The sequence below is a fragment of the Pseudonaja textilis genome, chromosome 2 (assembly GCF_049901715.1).
Source record: "Pseudonaja textilis isolate UNSWEBS1 chromosome 2, rPseTex1.2, whole genome shotgun sequence".
In the NCBI taxonomy this organism is placed as follows: Eukaryota; Metazoa; Chordata; class Lepidosauria; order Squamata; family Elapidae; genus Pseudonaja; species Pseudonaja textilis.
In genome coordinates, this window is record NC_141991.1 from 80,611,988 (window position 1) to 80,632,870 (window position 20,883).

Below are 20,883 nucleotides of genomic sequence, written 5' to 3' on the forward strand. Positions count from 1 at the left end.
GAGAGAAATGAGCGGGTTCCTATTCCCAGCTAAAACGCTGTTCTCTCCAAAGGAAAGGCTGGGAAAGGGAGGAGCTTCAGGTATTCAGGACAGAGGTTTCCTTCCAAGAAAGGTGGAAAGAAGCCACTTGTGATCCACGAATCACAAGGTGACTTTTGGTCTGTTGTCCCCTGCTAAGTGCAAAACAGAACCAAAAGACACTTTAAACATTCAGAACAATACCGATCCCACTCACTTGCCTGATGTCATGATGGTATGTATCACTTCTGTAATCTTCCAAAGTATAAAAAAAAATACCCCAGTGAATGGAAAAAGATGCTTATATGGCCATGAATCACTAACGTAATCGTCCTTTTCTTCAGTCATGCAGACATTTTATTTAATAATAAAATAAATTTTCTGTTAAAAAAACAAAACAAAAACCTCTCATTTTCCACTATGAAATAACAGTTCTCATGGCTGAATTCTTATGCCTACCTTCAGTTTAGCCACAGATGAAAAACCAACAAATATACATTATATATTTGTGATATAATTGTGATATCTTTATATTTGATATATTTCCCAAAGCATGATTTGAAGCCTGCTGACATGTTGCTACGCACATTCATCTGAAGCCATGATTTTCACTTATATGAGATTTCTTCTTCCTGCTTCTGCAGCAAATGATATTTGTAGCTATTATGAAGCCCAAATCACCTTGGCTTCCTCTTCCCCACTTAATAGCTAGTGACATGGGAATGAACAAATGGAAAAATGTCAACACCTGCTGCAGATTAAGCACACATGACACATGTGGCTTCTTTTTAAAAAGATTTAATCGAAGTTGCACTTCTTAGAAAATACAGTAACATTTTCAAAATATACATTTTGAAAAAAAATGTTCTATGACCAATGTGTAATGTATCATCTTGCTGGATGTTGCAGAATCTGAAAGGAGAAGAGAAATGACAGTGTCCATATATAAGGACATAGCACCAACTATCTGAAGAGCTGTCTTGTTTTCTTGTGAGATGCTGCCTTTCTTCAATAAATAATGCTGTCGTTTTCATAGAAGAGGTCATTTCTTAGAAATGAACTGAACAATGCAGAAGGCTAACAGCAGAAGAGGAAAATATGGTTGGGCTGGTTTCAGTCCACTTCTGTTGTACCACACGGTCTTAAAAATTCATTTCCTCTCTCATGAAACCATTTGTTTGATACTGTTAAAAAAAGCAGGATGGTTACATTTATTCATTATTTGCCATCTGTCATACTAAGCATCTTCAGCCATTGTATGACTCTAAAAATACACGAATACTTTAAATTATAGACAAATGCAATCAATATAGTAAGAAAAGCAGAACTACCTGCGACTTTCCTGTATCACATTTTAGAGAATAGAGTTTTAATTGACAACATACAGACTGATAATTCACATATAACATTGATAATAGTATTTCAGTCTGCTCTAAATCTAGTTTTGAATGTAGATTCATATAAATGGACATTTAATGTTTGGCCACTATATTCATACGATGTGCTTGTGGGTGTGAATCATTGGGAGATAGCTTGATATGCCACCTATCTACCTCTTCATGTTGAATCCTTGAGTAGTTGAGCACAAGTGAATTTGTAGCAAAGAGCTTTATTTGATTTATTTTGTCCATTTTATCCAGCTCTCAAAATGCAGAAGGAAAAATGATTTCTTTTTAGTCCAACTCAATTAATGAATGGTAAGGAAAGTTTCCAAAGGACTGTCAATGGGCTCCATATGGTTAAAGAACAGTTTTCACCAACTTTGATAACTACAGAATTCTCAGCAATTGCACATCTGGAGAACACTCAACTTGAGGAAAACTCTTCTAGAGCCGATGCAAATGAGAGCGTTTAATATCTAATATTACACCCCATGAACAGAAAGGGAGATGGATCATGACACTCTTATAAAAGTGTCACTCTTAGAATCACCCTTAGTTCACTCTGGCATGATGATATACAAGTCTTCCTGCCATCCCTCTCCCCGTACCACAATTACTTTATGATGATTGCTTCTTGATAGGCACTTTAGGGCCCAACATCCTGCATATATGGTTGCACTGAACACAATATGCCAACTGAGAGCCAATGCAATCTGAGAAACTTCAGTGGGCCTCGGTGGGTGGGAATTAACAGGAGTGCTCATACAAGGAGTATTCCCTGTTAAATGATATCTGACTGATGCTAAGGACAACTACATGCAACTCTGAACGTTCAAATGTTCTGCTGCTTAAAATTTCATTGAAATGCTACGTTCTTCCCAGCTAGCATTCACATCTTGTCAGTATTATAGCAGATAGCATTTTCTATTTTTCTTATCCTATAAATGAACATCAAAATTTTAGACATAAGCTAACAGCAAAGGAATCTCATTGTGGGAGCACATTGTCCAAGAATGTGTCATAGCAAGACAAAAATCCTATACCAAAAATAATCCAGTGTTCCTTAGCTGTTTGACTAACCTTAAATCTTGCTTCCCAAAACAAAGATATGATTTTTTTACTTACCCCATTTACAGCCTACTAACACTGGGCATGCTGCATGTCTCGTTCGATAATCACCTTCTCCACTTCGGAAAAGGTTGTACCAGAAAACTGCAGTCCCCTGAAAACAACAACAAACTTTACTCCTTCAAATAAATTCAGTGTTGAGTGCATTTTCATCTAACTTAAAACCGCTAGAAGAATAAGTAGGACACTCATACCTAGTTATTGTCTTAATATCTTGGAACATATCTACAATATTTCCCATTCTTGGTTTTAATGAAATTGCAAAAGGAAATGTGTGCTTTCAAGATAGCCTTAACTCCTGGTGACTGCCTGGAGAAGTCTCTGCAGTTGTCCTGGAAGCATTTTTAAAAGTGGTTTGCTATTATATCCCTCTCAGGGCTGAGAGAGTGATTGATCCAAAATCATCTCCTAGACCGAAGTCTAAGGGGCACTACAACTAACATGGTACTAATTCATGCTCTCTAGAAATGACGAAACTCATAACCAATCATAAGAAAAACAATATATGGCATGAACATACACAGGTCTTGCAGGTTCTTTTATTACTTAGAATCAAGATTGCAGCTAATTTGTAAATACATTTTTAAAGCTGCAAAAATATAGGGGTAATGCAAATTACTGCTCATGTATTAAATTTATTAACTACAAATTACTGGTCATTCTAAGTTATTTTAGCAGTAGGATTAAGACAAAAAAAATCTCCATTCCAGAAATTATGCCGAAACATGGTGCTGACAATTGCAGCATTTAAATTAAAAATAGGCTTTGGAGAAAAGTTAATTAGGCCCTTTAAACCAACATAACATTAATATCCGTATGAACTGGGATTTAGGAAACAGTACTGCTCTTCGCTGAAGAGAAATGCATTTATAGCAAACAAGCATTTCTTGGATGCAGGTTGCATTGATTTTAATGTGACACAAATGGATCCCCTTAAATTTTTAAGGAAAAATATGTCAAATTGGCTGGATTCAATTATTGTGCTAAGCTGTGGAATATTATGGAAGACCCACTGCAAATATTAATTAATTTGATTTGTAAACTTCTAATCTGCTTGAGGACTGGGGCAGGGCAGGGGTTAGTGTTAACATACAGCAAAGAGGAGGAAAGTAAAATTTGCTATTGGAAAGTAAAATTACATGGAGCCCTTTAATTAAACAAAAACACATAATGCTCCTTAAATACACCTTGTAAACCTCTTTCCGGCAAAGACAGATTTAAAATGATGTTCAATACACCGGAAGGCTGTCTAAGTAAGAATCAGCCTAAAATTTAATGACTGGTGCTGTCCCACTGGAATGTTCTCACTTATGGATAGCAACCACAAATACCTCATTGCAACAATCTTGTTATCCAGAATGATTAACTGAGTAGAAATTCTGCAGATCAATAGATTCTAAAGAAATAGAGCTAGAAACCAAACTTAATTTTCACCTTCCTAGTAGGAAAGCATTTGTTACAGAAAAGCACATCTGTTACCTTTTTGGGCCAAATTGCAGCTCCAAAATCTGGGAAAACTGTTGCACCTCCTGCCTCAACATCACTCATCTAAGAAAGGAAAATGAGACACCTATAAGATCTTCCACTGAGTCCACATCAACTCTTTTCTTACCCAACAACGATTTGCATTCTTTTGCAGGATGAAAGCTACATCCCAAGAGGTGTATGGGGCCAGGACAAAACAAAAATTTGATTTAATTTACACAAAAATGTGAACTGAAATATGACTACTATACTGTACTATATTTCATAATAAAATTCCCATTCTGTCATATTAGAAATTTATGCAGCAACCTCTTGAGAGCTTCTGGAAGCCACATTCAAAGTTTTGAAGAAGCATCCATGACATCTTTTAACAGAGAGAGAGAGAAAGCCTCTGGATGCAGATATTTAGGAGTAAAAAACCTAACAGGAACATAAGCATTAAAAATAGTGATTTTTTAAAATATAAAACGTAAGTTCTGAACCGGTAGTAATGCTGGTTGAATCCCAGCCCTGCCTGTATGTGCCTTGAAGACTGCAGCTTTCATCTCTTCCAGATTTTGGAGGGATTATATTACTAATCAGAGAATAAAGATTCCAGTCTTCTGGCCAATGCATTTCCTTAGTAATCTGAAAAATTGCCTGAGCTCTAATGATACTGCTTAATTCTGTGCTTCTCGGAGCAATCTCTATGAATTTGAAACACTGCAATGAAACTAACACAGCTTTATTTTGCTTTACCCACAGATGCTACAGAATCCAAGCACTTCTTTCATACATAGTGCCTTAACTTTAACTAAGATGAGGAGTTACTACTTTCATGCAATGGTTGATTCTAAATTGTGTTATTTTTCATGCAAGAGAGTAGCAAGTCCATGAACTTCCTGCTCTATCTGTAGTTCTACATCTGTAATTCTAGTACTAGTTCCAACTTCAAATGATACAGGCAGCTGCAGCAGAAATAGAGGGGCAATCAAATCCCGTTCTATAACTTGGATTTCATTCAACTGATGGAACACAGACCTACCTAATTAAAACTACCATGTTTTAATTTAGGGACAATGAAGCACCCCTAAAGAGATGCAATCATTATACAGGTCAGATAATTTTGCAAAATTTAGGAAGAAACCGAAACCTTGACATGGTAACTGAAAGTAAAATATCCAATTTTTTTCTGGTTCCATGCTTCTTTGGAGATTCTACTGAATTGCCTTATCATGGTTATCTTTAAGCACATGTGTCTTCCAGTTAAAATGGCAAAATATGATTAGAGCTGGATGTTGGCAACAGCAAGCAGAAAGATATCAGCAGTTCTTTCTCTGGATCAATGATTTTAGAAGGATAAGGCTGAATGAATGCCTGTTAGGTTTAATGAACGCTCCATAATTGCTGGACTGCAGATTAGAAGTGATATTCTAATGGACTAGTAACAGTAATAATAACTGCACTACAGGCACATACCTGGAATAAACTAGTGCTTTTTATTAGTCATTTTCTAAGAAAAATCTTTAAAAAATGAGATCCAGATTGAAAGAGGTGCAATATTTAACCCTTCCACGTCATGGCAAGTAAAATGAGAACAGATTCTGTGGCTGCACAAATAATAATGATTGAATGGGTTCCCAAAATTGAATCAATTATCACAAACGGTCCACTCTTAAAAATGTATTTTAGTCACCAATTTCCTTTGCACAATTAAGCCAAACTTCATAGTATACATGAAGCATGAAAATGGAAAACTAAATCTCTACAGATACTATGACTTCATTTAACACTGAGTCAACAGTCTCTAAAAAATATCATGCAGTTCATTCCATTTAAAATGGTGGCATGAGAAAAAAAAAAACAAGTCTTACTCTACTTGTCCAAAACTTCTCATACTTACATAGTTCAAAAAAGTGGCCAAGCGGTTCCCAGTCCCTAAACGCTTGAAAACATCAGCTTCCTCTTTCTATAAAATTAAATAAAAGTAAACTGCAAATTTCAAGCACGAGGATAAGAATACAAAGATACTTACATAGTTAAGAAATGTTGCTAGCCTATTTCCTTCCGTTTTGAGTGTGGAGTCAAAGGGTCGCTGAAACAAACAACAACTTTAACCCAACTTCCAAATTGATTGCAGGTTTGTTGCTTTGGAAATAGGACCTGGAGGTTGTTCAGAAATCTTAATAGAAACTAGGTGCACCCAATTGTTCTAGGAACTTTTTCTCAGGTGTATATGAACAGGGTTGCAGGTTTAAGTCAAATTCTCAGATGCAATAGCATAATAATTTAACACGTTCAAAAATCATGTCTGCAAACTAGCAGTTGTTTTAGTCCACACTCTATGCTAAACCATAGTTTATATACAATAGTGGCGAATATCTGTTGCTTGGGCGTAAGATGAGGAGTGAAGGTTCACTCTCTGACTCATTTTCTAAGAAATTTCCTAAAAAACTGAGATCCTGATAGAAAGAGCTACAATATTTAACACTTTCACATCAGGGGTGCCCACAAGCTTGGAGAACGAACCTTCACCCTCATAGTTTATTTAACCATGGCTTTCTGAATAAGTCACAACTGAGATCATATACTGAGACTGTAGGTCAAAGTTACAAACCACCATGGGTGGCTTCACACAATGTGCTTAGCCAAAAATAAACAAAACACATTTTGGTTTAGCACAATTAAATCTCTGTGAATCCTCTGTGAATGACGAGAGTTGTAATACATCAGGTTTCTTTTTTCACTATTGGATTAGTATATTTGGTAAACCTGTGGCTGAATGATCACTCTTTGCACTATAAAAAGTGAAAAGGTATTTTTCAGCTAATAGAAATCAAAAGTGCCATTTCCCCCTCATGATCAGCAGCCAAGAATGTAAAAAGTCTGACAGGAACATCAGTGCACAATTGTGCCTACCGTCCCTGTCCTATTGTCCCCAATTATTAGTTCCTATTTCTTCTTATTTCTATTGTAAGCTTTTTGACAAAATAAATAAATAAATAAAAAATAACATGCTATGTTACTAAATCCCAACTAGCCACAGAGCAACTCTCTTTATCTTTGTATTTGGGAAAAAACAATGTAAGAGAAACGAACATTTTTTTATTAAAAGCAAGGTTCTTTCAAGCTTTTATTGATATTATGCTATGATGGATGACAAAAGCAGCAATGCTTTCAGCTAAGCGAATGCTGTTTTTCTGGAACTACAACGAAGAATTGTTCCTGGAAAATATAGTTAGCATTAATAAATGTGTGATATCATGGCACATTAATGCCACAGGAATCCCCAAGCTTTCTGATCTGGTTATTACACCTGAAACTTTGAGACAATGTTATAGTAAAAGGATGGAGGGGAGCGAATAGGATAGATTCTAAAAACCCATTTAAATATATAAATATAACAACATGTTAAAAACAGCATAACAGCTCTTAAATAAATGAAAACTGGTCTTCAGCATAATTTATGATCAGTAGCAAAAAAATTTATAAGTGTAGAATAATCTATAAACAAATAAGCAAAGCTATGACTGCCTGTGAAGGTGTGTAATAAATCTATGCCAGATTGGTGTGTAATAAATCTGGAGGAAAAGGTCTTTCTCTTCGAAATATGCCCATCTGGGTTTCAGGTTCGGCACCAGCCACAATCTCAGGGAAGGAGATATGGGGTAGCTCTTGTCATCTGCAACTCATTGAAGACTCTTAGAAGCTCTGCCTAAGTTGCAATGATTGCCAGTTGGCTACCAACTGCAATTCAAGCTGCTGTTTATTATCTATAAAGCTCTATATGTATAGGGCTTAGACACCTGTGAGACCACTTATCTCCAATTGTTTCTGCTGAGCCAATGCATTCCAACAGTGGTGTGCTTCAGGTCCCCTCCATTAAATGTTACCATCTTGGGGGACTGAGCAAGTATGCTCTCTCTGTTATGGGTCCCACCCTCTGGAACAGTGTCTCCTCTGATATAAGGATGGCACTGTCTCCTTGGATTCTGGAAAGCTTTAAAACTTGCCTCTAATCCCAGGCCTGATGTCTGCCATTGTTTAATGAACCCAGTTTTCTTTTCTGGATTTTGTTAGAAGAGAATTTTAGTCTGGGCTGCCTATTGACTTAATGTTTATCACTATTTTTATGTTGTTGTTTTTTTATTTTTGTATGCTGCCCAGAGTTGACTGGAATGGAACAGCTAATAAATTTAAATCAATCAATCAATAAACAGTTATACAACTACTTTGGAAATTTTAACTATCATAAAGTAATAGCAAATGGATTCAAGTCATAACCTGTGCTGTACACAGAGCCTGGAGGACCAGTCCAAATCCCTAAGAAATCCAGCTGCTGACTTTCCTCAAACTTGGCTGCTGACAACTAAATTCCAAGCATTACATATCATCCAAGAATGAATATCTTGTTGATTGTTTTGTTGCCTCCCTTACACAGATCCGTTTTAGTGAAGAAGCTTTAAGTATCCACCAATTTGTAATAACAGATTTGTCCTGACAGAGATGCAATCAGATAATAGCTTGTTTTATCATGTCTTTATACAGTATGGCATGATCCCACACAAAGAAAGGAAGAAAAACGAAGTCAAGAAATAGTGCTACTCTAAGAAGTTAAAACTATTTTGAGACTATTTTTTTTTAATTGAGTTGTTTTCATAATAATAGTTTGTGGAATGCTACAAATATAATCTTGACTTTAGCAAAGCATTTCACCAAATATATTTAAAGATATGCTGATTTATAAGCTAATTAAATATGTTTATTAAGTAGATAATATAGATAGCTTGAAAGCCATACTTCGTATCAACAATTTATGATAAATTGGAAAGAGATATCAAGAAGGGGGCCATAAAATGAATCAATTAGAGATTCAGTTCATTTCTGTGTATCTAGAACCTACACATATGTCTCTTTGGATGTTCAGCGATGGGCATGGTTTGTTGCAGGAAATGTTAACGTGTAATTGTTGACCCTGTAAAAATTGGAACCACCTCAACAATCTTCCAACTCTATTACAGAACCTCTGAGAAGTAACATGACTATGATTTGAAAGATCTCTACCTCTCAGTTGGAACCTGAACAATGTATTAGATGGGATAGATGGTTACCTCTTAATTAACTTCTTCTAGAGGTAGCCGAAATAGAAATGTGATCTACTCTTACCAAGTGTTTCCTATCCCCATTTGACTTTACTGGCTAACATGTAGATGGCTGGAAATACACCATTGGAAGAAAACCCAAAGCGTTGTTTCTTGATATTCTTCTTTTCCAGATCATGAGGGAGATTTTCCAGGAAAAGGTGGGCTAGTAAATGACATCTCTTTTTCAAAACGCATGAACTTTTGAAGTTCTCTGCCTAAACCTCAGACACAATAAGCAGCCTACTAATCACATCCCTTAATACACCTATCTTTAAAAAACACTACTGTCATTTTAGGTTCATATAAGTTTGGGAAAACTAGAAAAACTGTCTGCCATGAGACAAATAATGTATATTTGCCAGGAAAGGGATGGGGGTGGGCATATCTTTTTAGGGGAAGGGTGGTTGCAGTTCTTTGACATTACATCCAATCTTGGACTAATTACTTACCATTTGGCTTATAATTAAAAATACTTTATGGGAAGAAATCCTAATTTTTCTAACTGAGAGAAAGTAATTTAGAAAAAATACAGAAGTGCACATAGTGCTCTCCTTGCGCTCCGTTTGTTTCTTCCAAATATAAACGCTTAAATATAATCCTTACCTAGCAAACATCGTAATATTTCATATTTTGTAAGAAAAAATGGTTTCCATGAATATGATGCTAGTAGTTGTTCACAGTCATCCTGTGAGCCAAACACAAGATGACATGGATTCCCTAAAATCTTATTTTTTATATATTAAAAACAACAGCTTTAGAGGGAGGTTGAATAAATCAGTTATGACAGTGGAAAGTGAAGGTTAACCCCACACTCAATATGTATTTCAGTGAACCTTTTTTTCTTGATAATACTTTTCTAGGAAATGGAACAATTTAAATTAGGGTGCTAGTAAGGGACAAATACAGTTTCTTTAATTCAATGCTCTAACCATGAACCAAATCAATCCCACCCTATCCTTGCTTGCACAAAGAAAAAAAAATAGTTGAAACTAACTAGGAGTTTCCCTCACCTCTAAGTTTAGCCCTTATGGTATCAGATATACTTAGCAATAATTGGGGAAAGTACCTAAAATATGAAATCTTACCCTTGAGAAGTCAAAATGTGGCTCATATTGTCCTCCCATGCCATAATTAGCAACCTAAAATGTATAAAAGGATAATATATTAGCAAAATTAAAGCAAAATCTTCTAAGCAAAATAAAATATGGTGATCTTTCAAAATGCATTTTGCTTTTAAACGTCAATATAAAGTTTTATGTGAAACCGTTCTAACAATACAGTGCACGTTTCTCTGAACTGGTGAGATGTGTGTAACACTAGGTTAATTTGCAAGGAAGATTATAGTTTAGAGATCTCATCTTGATAAAATAGTGTGAATTTGAAGTAAGATTGGTTTTGTTGCATTAGTCACATACTAGTCAAATTTCCTGTTCTTACCCAGGGCAAGGAATTCTCCATATGATATATGTATGTATGTAATACAATATTAATATGTTTGCTGTTTTAATTACCACCCAAGGATTGGTTTTATCAATTTATAATTTAACATAGGATAAACCAAGGAAAAGAAAATAGTTTTGAGAAGACAGTGGCAGTCCACAGGGAATGAGACATGATATAGAAAAAGTAATATAGGGAAACTGGCTTTTTTATTCTTGAATTGTTTCACATTTTTTCTTAAGCTATGTTAAAAATAACAAATGGAGGAGAGCTGATCGTCATATCTTTATAGTAGAAGACATTCTAGTTGTGCAGAAGTCTGAAATCTCAGCTCTTTGTCAAGGTTTGTCAGTCAAAAACTGCATTAACTCTTAACGTACTTCCTTAGGTCAGGTGTTGGCCTGGAAACCAAGAGAATGTGACATTTAGGCCTCTCTGAGGCAGGAAAGCCAGCTGGGTGGCTTTGGGCTAGTCACTCTTAGTTCAACCACTTCACAGGGTTGTTGTGGGGTGAAAATAGGAGGCAGGAATATGGTCACCACTTTCAGTTGACCATATCAAAAAAGGTGGAATAAAAATTCAATAATAATAATATTAATATGTAACCACAACTGCAACAAGTGGAGGAACAGGGTGCTTTAAGGGCAAAACCTGTGAAACTGGCAAGCAAACAGGAGAACAAGCAAAACCCAATGGCAAGAGGCGAGCGCAGAGAAGCAGCAGTGGGTACAACCAACAAGACATTTACCCAGGGCAACAAGACTCTCACTGAGGGAAAGCAATAATGTACTGAAATGATGATTAAGGCATCCTAGGTTCCTGGGAATAACTCATTGAGAATGAAGATCAACAGCAGCTGAGGAATTAGCAGCTACAATTTCACGGTCATGCATAATAAATATTGATGGGAATCTATTGGATTTGAAATGTAGACTTTTTTTGCTGTTCTAATTTTTAAAAAAGCCGATACTGGATTTTAAAAAATGGGGCAATTATGGGCAGGTATGCTGCACATGTAGCTGAAGCTTCCTGTTAAATGTTATTGCCAGCCATTACTGTTCGTAGAATTTTCAATTATAAAAATCTCAATCAAAATTTGAAGATGATCTTTCTCTTTTGGGGCCCCCCTGCTTTTTGTTTCATAATATTCAGAGCATTACACATTCAACACATTTCATACAGTTCTGCTTCAAGACAGGAGGCAGAGCCTTGTGTAAAGGAGATAAAAGGTAACATACTTACCTGCAGCAATTCAGCTGTTTTGGTAGTTAATCCTGTAATCTGCTCCATTCGATGATTTACTTTGGCAACAACCGGATCGTCCTCTTCCTCCAGCCAGGAACTTGCAGAAAAAGAGATTGTGTACAGGAATTTACAAGCCTCAATTCATGAAATTTAAAAGGCACATGGATTTTCTTCCTTTCACATCTTCACTCAACTTTGCAAATGAGTTAACATTTACAGTACTTCTTCAAAAAAACAATGTTTAGTTTTTAATCATTAAGCAATAGTTTACATAATAATATATTGCAACTTGAAATTGTAGGTTTTACATTTCTTTGTAAAAGATAATACATAATAATACATAAAATCTATACCATAGAATAAAATATTAAGAATATCAAAAATACTAACCATTTCAATAGTTCTTCATTCTATAGGGTTTTAATTATTGGCCAAGTTTTCAATGATGTGCATTTCAATGTTTTAATTTATTATCAATCAATATATTTTAAAATTATTCTATAAAAAAAGAGGATGAAATTCATTTTTACACAATTTACCTTTTGGAAACCCGGTAGTTGGCTACTGTTAGTACACCTGTTTTAGGGTCCCGGACTGTAGCTCTTGCCAACTGTATCAAAAAATATGCAAGATTTACTAACTTCAATAGTATCAAAAAAAAAAAAACCATGCCAAACTCATCTTTCATTTTTATTCCTAAACATTCCATAAGATTTTTGCAAGAAGTATTTTGTGCAGTATTACAGCTGAAGTTTGTTCTATGTTCTGAAAAGCAAGGTATTGCATTAGTGGTAAATAAGTTCATCACTTTAGTTTTGACTCTTTGGGGTTTAGAAATGGGAAAAGTGGTTTTTCTTCCTTGGCACTCACCTCAAGCTCATACCACAGGATTTTTTTTGGTAGGTGGAGGAGGGGTTATAGACTTTACTCAATGATTGCTTGTTCAGCAACCATCCAAAATTACTATGCTGCTGAACAAGGAGATTTATAAGTGGTCCTTGTAATTGTAGTCATCGCTATCCCCATAGTTACATGATTGCCATTTTCCACCTTCCTGCTGGCTTTCCATTTTATTATTTCATAATAATAATCATAAGTTGGGGGTCCCAATTAGCGTTATTAAGTGAGAATTTATAATTCTGTAAAGTGCTGGTGTATGCTATAGGATTCCTATCTGTTCCTCATGCTAGATATAGGTACACTTAACCCTGTATGGATTGGTAATGATAGTGGAAGTAATGCAAAAGCACTGTCCCAAAACTGGAAAGCAGGCCACAGTGTATGGAACTCAGAGGATTTTAGGGAGAAATGGGTAAATCCCAGTACCACAAGCTGTTCTATATAACGAGGCAACAACACTCACTTCTCGTGTCAGCACTGATAATGGTACCTAACCTAGTAATGAAATATCTGCAGGAGGAAACCAAGCTCAGACAATACCAACAAAGCTGTATCAAACTTTGATGATTATATCTTTCATTAGCTGGTATGTAATCAAGGTAAATAAAGAAGTATTACAGAATTTGTAAGGGAAATGTTACTGTATTAGGAGTCAGGCTTGAATTTACCCTTAACAAGAGTAAGAATCCCCCCCGTTGCCGCCCCCTTGGCAGTCCCTACGGGTCCTCTTGGCATCTCCTCCCTCCCTAAATTGTTTATTGCCGACAAATCTCTTGAAAATGCAGATGCCAAGAAACTGGCACTGTGAAATAGCATCTCTGAGCATAAAAACGGATACTAATACACTGGAAGAAAAGAACCCACTGAGAGCTTGTCCTTGCCAGAACCCCCTAGTGTTTCTAATATATTCATAGAACAGACTGTATCAGAAGGAAGTGATTAATTTTTACTAAAGTTCCTTGAGAAACAGCAGCACATGATGAGCAGAAAGTTAGAGTCTTGAAGTCTAACATCTTACCGCCTGAGGCGAGCACAGAGACAGATTACTAAAGGAAATGGGAATGATTAGGAAAGACTTAGCTAAGAGTTTAGTTTGGTTGAACCGATCAGGGATCTGGCCCTCATGACCACCAATATGCCTGTAGTCATGGCAGTGTAACTACACCTCAATTGTGACACAAACATTTATTTAAAACAATGCCACTTCACTAATATGGGTTCTACTATTCTAATAGACAACACTCACAATTACTCTCTTTGTCAGCATATGTCTTCCCATGCTTAATTCAATTTTTCCATATTATTTCTTTGGTCTCTTAATATCCCTATTAATTCTCTTGTCTTGATATGTAGCCTTTGGCACAACGAAATGCCAGATTTCTGACTCATCTGCTATTCTGTTGTAATAAGCTCTTGCTCCAGAAATTAGGATCAAAAACTCAGTTTAAAATATTGCTTGAAGTGATGTAATTCTAAATTTGTAATAGTGTGGCTACATTTGTCATTGTCTTTAAAAAAGCAAGAATTTAAAATGAAATATTACCATATTTTTCGTTGTATAAGATGCACTACCCCCCCCCCCAAAAAAAAATTGGGTGGAAATGTCTGTGCGTCTTATACAGCCAATGTTGCTAAAGCCCCGCCCACCCGCCGGCCCCTACCCTACAGCCTCTGCCTCCAGCAATTTGCCTGCTTGCAGCAAACAGCCTGGTCAGCTTCAGCACAGCTTGATTTAGCACAGACAGATGATTGTTGGTTGGATCTGCCTCCCAACGATCAGCTGTTTCAGGCTGCAGGGATCACCATTGCCTATTGCCTCTGTGCGCCCCATTTTTGGCCTCAGCATCAGTTTTCAGCCTCTGCATCCTGTTTTCAACCTCCAGCCACCCTGTTTTCGGCCTGTTCTGATCCCCACTTTCTGGAAATGGGGCACACGGAGGCCAAAAATGGGGCATGTGGAAGCCGAAAATGGGGCGCATGGAGGCTGAAAATGGGGCATGTGAAGGGCAAAAACGGGATGCAAAGGGCAAAAATGGGGCACGTGGAGGCAATAGGCGATGGCAATCCCTGCAGCCTGAAACAGATCGTTGGGAGGCAGATCCAACCAACAATCAGCTGTTTATGTTAAATCAGGCTGTGCTGAAGCTGACCAGGCTGTTTGCTGGGACGCAGAGGCAGAGACAGATTTTTTTCCTTGTTTCCCTCCTCAAAAGCTAGGTGCCTCTTATAGTCTGAAAAATGCAGTAAATAGCAGCAAGTTATTTCCCCTCTTTTCAGTTTAGAATTGGAACCACGAAAATTAGTATTGCTGATGCTAATGTTAAAAAAGAATAAACTATTCATGTAATTATTTCGTGTTTTGTTCCTTCTTATTATTTTTTTCAAATCCTGGGTATAAATTTTACCTTAATACCACCACCAAGAACTGATCTAAAAACTCTTATATCTGATACACAACTCAAGGATAAATATATGTTGTGTACGACAATAATACATTCTTATTTCAAACTTTTTAATATCACAATATGGATGAATATATCTTTTGATTACTAATCAATTGCTATATTACAGCAACTTTAGTCTATCCTGGAACCTAGTGTGTATTTAAATCAGTGATTAAAAATGAGTAGCAACTAATACTTCCCATAAAACTATGCATCTGTATTTCAGAGGGAAATGGTTTATACAGTCAATGCAATTAATATTGCTAAAGTATATATTCCAATTTATCTAATTATTTTCATGTATAAATAAAATAAAACAGCTTCATTTACTGATAGTCCAAGATTCTAATTAGCAAAACATTAGAGCAACTTTTATTTATCTATTAGATCAACATCTAAAGAATCTGGGCTTCAAATAAGCAGATATTTATATATAGCTTTGTTATTTTAGGCATCCCGCACTGAAATGAAATAATCATGCTTTCAGTTCAGTCCAAGGTTTTATGTCTAAGAACCAGAGAAAATAATGATAAATCATCAGAAAAATGTCTTTGTTTGTAGAGATGAAAGTAATGAAGAATACTAAATGAGGTGAACGAGTGGATGAACAAGAATTATGACTTCAGAAACATTTAAAATAAATTCATGTTCTTAAAAAATCTTTTACTCAACCGTTCCATTTCTTAACCTGATTCACTAATTAACATAATTATTTTTTACAATTTCTGACCATTAACTTACTCCAATTACTAATTAGAGGAGGTAAAGGAAATAATTACCAAAGAAAAAGTAATTGGAAGCTTTCTACTATTTAAAACACATGAAAAATCATAGCCTACTAGAAAAACCCAAGTTCTTAGGCTCAGGTCCTGCTGTATTTTCTAAAATAGGTTTCAGATAAGATGAAATACTCTGATCAGTATAATCAGGGTAAATTAGCTTTCTCCAGATGTGCTCATTACATTTTCCATCATTCCCAGCCAGCATGGGTAGAGATTGGGCAAGTGAGCCACCATTCTTCTTCAACAACCACAGTAAACATACTAGCTTAGAATTAAAAATAAACCTTGAGCAGATATTCTGCTTTCTTCTTTTCCATAAGAGTATTAAAAGCTTTCATTTCCTGCAATTTATCTTTTTGTTAAATTGGACAAACTATTATGCATGTCTTGTTTATGGAAATGGCCAATCCCAATTAATTCAATTTTACTTTTTTTATTAGTTTATATTAATTAACTGAAATGCTGATATAATTTCAGCCACTGAATAAAATGAGCTCTTACTTTTGGTTTAGCCAACTCCTTAATCTTCTCTATTTCTTCATCAGATAGGACTTCATAATATCTGACAATATGTGGGCTGTCCCATTCATCTTCTTCTTTAAAAGGCGCTATAATTAAATAAGGATTTCGATGTCCATTGTGGTATCTGCAAAATAACCTCTTCTGTCTTCGAGGCGTCTAGGAATATATTCAGATAAATAACAGTATTTTAGATTTCTAATAACTGGCCATCACAATACAAAAAAGATGCTGGGAAAGGGTGCAGAGAAGAGCAACAAAAACGATAAAGGGTCTGACAGAGGCTAAATTCTATGAAGAATGGCTAAAAGAATTAGGTATGTTTAGCTTAACGAAAAGAAGACTGAGTGGAGACAGAAACATAACAGCAATCTTCTAATACCTGAAGGGCTCCCACAGGAAAGAGGGCATCAATTTAGAAGCAATGGGTGGAAGCTCATCAGAGGAAGATCCAATCTGGAATGGAGGAATTTTCTGATAGTGAGAACTATTAAGCAGTGGAAGAGCTTGCCTCCCAGAGTTCTGGGTGTTCCATCACCGGAGTTTTTCCAGTAAAGATTGGACAACATTTGTCTGAGATGGTTTGAGGATTCCTGCCTTGAGCAGGAGGTTGGATTAGAAAACCTCCAAGGTCCTGACAAGTTTCCTGACAGAACAATTAATTTTTATGACAATGAGAACAATTAGTGGAACGGCTTGCCTTCAGATGTTGCGGGTGCTTCAACACTGGAACTTTTAAAGAAGAGATTGGACAACCATTTGTCTGAAATGGCATAGGGTTTCCTGCCCGAGAAGAGGGTAGAAGGCCTCCGAGGTCTCTTCCAATTCTGCTATTTTGTTATTCTGTCCCTTCCAACCCTATGATTCTATAAGCAAGGGTAAGTTGAAATATGACATCTTGTCATAATTTTAAGCATTTTCTGAGCTTATTGATATGAAGGGGAATAATCTTGAAGGTTACAGTTGAGCAACTACATGCAATTCAAAGGAAAAACTATTCATTATTCATCTGAGATGAGAACTGTTTTTAAAAGTTTGAAATGGTATTTTTGTTCTCATTGTTTTGTAATGAAAGGTATAGTTTCTTGGTGTTAAAAATAAGTTATGCCATGTGAAGCTATCTATCGACTTTTTCTCTCTCTTAGCAAATTAAAAGATGAACTTAGGTGTAAAATGTAGTCTTAAACGAAACACTAACAATATGAAAATTTATGCTAGTAATCTTTGGCACTTTTTTTTACTTACCAGTTTCACACCTTCCCCTCTGCAAAGGGCTTCATAGGTCTCACGCTCTGGCAGGTAGTCCCGGGGCCTTTCGTAAATGCCATTGTATGTTTTGGGCTCACTGGAGTTCATGGACGATTTATTGATTTGGTTTCTTTCTTTTTCGCTCTCCAGCAGGTTCTCAAAGTACTGCATGTTGCTGCCTGCTCTCTCATGACCTGGGTCTTGGTTGGAAAGAAACATAGGAGAGTCAACACAAGACTCTGAAGTCTACGGAAGGCCATCCATTACATTATGCAGGTCAGAAGCCAGCCTCCCCCATTTCCAATTAGGCTCTTTGTGAATTAAAGATAGGATCTTTATTGGGCTTGGAATAATGTACAAAGGCAATAAAGGACGAGTGAAATGCATTGTCTCAAAAACGACACGAGACCATGTTTACCAACAAATGGCCTTTCTCTACATTAAAAAGAGCACAATTACATTTTTTTTAAAGGGAATGATTTTGGCAAAAAAGGATAAACAAACTAATATAAAAGAGAGCACTGACCAGGCAGCTTATATATTTAAAATATATTCAGAGGAATAAGGAAAATTACCCATAAAAAAAAACATTCAGGATTCCACTGCAGATTTCAATGCAATCCTGACAAAAATAGACTGGATTGTTATTTTGCTTTAGATAAACTGCATTATAATCCAAGCAAATAACAGCACTGAGTAGTAGCAGATGTCCTCATTTCTGGAAGTTATTATCAATCACCTTTATAGTTAAGACAGAGGGAAACAGAGTAAATAATCTCAAACTGCCCAAGGAGCTGCTAATACAGTTCTACAGAGGAATTATTGAGTCTATTATCTGCACCTCTACAACTGTCTGGTTTGGTTCTGCAACCCAACAGGACAGACACAGACTTCAGAGGATAATTAGGACTGCAGAAAAAACAATTACTGCCCACCTGCCTTCAATTGAGGACCTGTATACTGCATGAGTCAAAAAGAGGGCTGTGAAAATATTTACAGACTCCTCACTTCCTGGATATATACTGTTTCAACTCCTTCCCTCAAAATGCTATAGAGCACTGCACAGCAGAACAACTAGACACAAGAACAGTTTTTTCCCGAAAGCCATCACTCTGCTAAAAAAATAATTCCCTCAACACTGTTCAACTATTTACAAAGTGTACATTACTATTACTGTTAATCTTTCTCACCAGTCCTTATCACCCATCCCCTCCCACTTGACTGTTTCCTAGTATGATTTGATTGTCGATTGTATCCTATGACTATCATTAAGTGTTGTACATTATGATTCTTGATTCTTAATGAATGTACCTTTTCTTTATGTATACTGAGAGTATTTACACCGACAAATTCCTTGTGTGTCCAATCATACTTGGCCAATAAAGAATTCTATTCTATTCTATTCTATTCTATTCTATTCTATTCTATTCTATTCTATTCTATTCTATTTTATTCTATTCCATATCACTGAAGAAAACTTAATGAGATAGCAATAGCACTTAGATTTATATACCGCTTTATAGTGCTTTACAGCCCCCTCAAAGCAGTTTACAGAATCAGCATATTGCCCCCAACAATTTGGGTCCTCATTTTACCCACCTCGGAAGGATGGAAGGCTGAATCAACCTTGAGCCTGGTGGGATTCAGTGTGCCAAATTGAAATGGGAGTACCTTGCAGTACTGCATTCTAACCACTGCGCCACCGAGGCTCTCTTTATGATATGATATGATAGATGGTATGGCCTGCTGAGAATTTGGAAATCTGGATTAAAAGATCTAAAAGTCGACATTAGTTTCACTTCGTCTCAGCAGAATTCAGGATAATTTAGCACTGTCTTCATTCAAAAGTACAGGAAAAGCAGTGAAGGGGAATCCCATGCTGTCAAGTGACAGGGATTCGTATCTCCAAACCGTGGAGATCATAGAACATTTACTTTCATATTTTTGGGATACCAATGGAAATACTTCATCTGGAATCTTTCTAGGCAGGCTAGAGAGGCTTCCCAGATCAGAAATTCCATAAGCCTCTGAGGAAAAATGCATTACTTGGGATGTGCAGCTATTTGAATCATAGGCAAAAAAAAGTGCTTTGTAAGAAATAGGGACATATCTGTTAGATTTGTTGGTGCCTCCTTAAAGAAACATGGAGCCATGTGCTCCCAAGAAAACAAATGTTTTGAGTTGAAGATCCAATAAGGGAGCATAGACAGTGAGACAATCTTCTCCCACCCTCTGGGCATCTCCTTATTTCAGGCACTAATCTTCCAGGACCACATAGTTGCTTTATGGGACTAGGAAAAGGTGAGGCTTCTTTCAGGAGATGCCAACAAAGGCAGCAAGCTGCCCACATTCCCTTTAAAGCATCTTTTCTGCTATGGACTGGAGCAAGTTCCTATTGGTACTTCTTACCTAGGATGACCAACCGTCTTGTAAGCTCTATTGCTCTGTGTAAATCCCCGAGCTGGAAAACAGCATAACTGAGATAATCCAAGATGTCAGCTTTACTGATGGTTGTCTGTTCACCATTATCATGCTGTTTTAGGGCTTGCTGCATCCACAGCACAGTGTGATAATAATCTCCATCATTGTAAGCTGTTTTCCCCATACCAAAGCAATCATCCACTGTCAAGGTAGATCGGTACTTTGTGCCTGAAATTAGTAAAGTACACATTAAGTACGTCTGGCAAACCTGCCTAAGCTTTTTGCCCGATATTCTACACAATGAAGGCATGTGAGGAAAAAATGATTTTATTTTATTATTCCCTTTGTTTTTAGATGAATGCTTTTCTTATGGACAAAAAGAAGTCCCTGAAATATACAGGAAAAGGAGAGATTTTTCTTATTCCTTCCTGCCTATTCACAAATCTTCCAAACCAAATACAAATAACTAGTCCTGCTGTTTTGAAAATTACATTCCTGAGTACCGGATTGTTGATGTTCCTTCATCTTCTTGCTTTCCTATCTTTAGACTAGAATCCTACTAGGGTGAGGGTATCAGATGATTCAGGATCGGATGACAGACTTAATTCAGTACGTGACCTTTGAGTTCATTCCCCTTTCTCTCACCAGGAATTTTAAAATTGCTTGGGGAAAAATACAACCAAACCCAAATCTGCACTGAGAGTGAGAATAGACCTGTTTTTCCTTCAGTGTGGAAGGATGCCAATTT

At 36.5% G+C, this 20,883-nt stretch overlaps 1 protein-coding gene across 7 annotated transcripts in view; it reads right to left on the reverse strand.

Moving 5' to 3' along the window:
- Positions 1-800: 800 nt before the first annotated feature.
- P4HA2 (prolyl 4-hydroxylase subunit alpha 2) overlaps positions 801-20,883 on the reverse strand; it is a 53,710-nt gene continuing 33,627 nt past the window's right edge. For 4 of the 7 annotated variants that reach the window (XM_026696458.2, XM_087924426.1, XM_087924425.1 and 1 more), the window contains 10 exons: positions 20,124-20,363; positions 17,712-17,914; positions 16,449-16,625; positions 12,361-12,431; positions 11,819-11,918; positions 10,222-10,275; positions 6,028-6,087; positions 4,008-4,076; positions 2,526-2,622; positions 801-1,202 (listed from right to left, as the gene is read on the reverse strand). In XM_026696458.2, the coding sequence (XP_026552243.1) occupies positions 1,132-1,202; positions 2,526-2,622; positions 4,008-4,076; positions 6,028-6,087; positions 10,222-10,275; positions 11,819-11,918; positions 12,361-12,431; positions 16,449-16,625; positions 17,712-17,914; positions 20,124-20,363 (1,142 nt within the window). In that variant the 3' untranslated portion in view covers positions 801-1,131. Of the gene's footprint in view, positions 1,203-2,525; positions 2,623-4,007; positions 4,077-5,895; positions 5,962-6,027; positions 6,088-10,221; positions 10,276-11,818; positions 11,919-12,360; positions 12,432-16,448; positions 16,626-17,711; positions 17,915-20,123; positions 20,364-20,883 lie in introns of all 7 variants that reach the window. The other 3 variants (XM_026696455.2, XM_026696456.2, XM_087924423.1) reach the window with 1 other exon arrangement.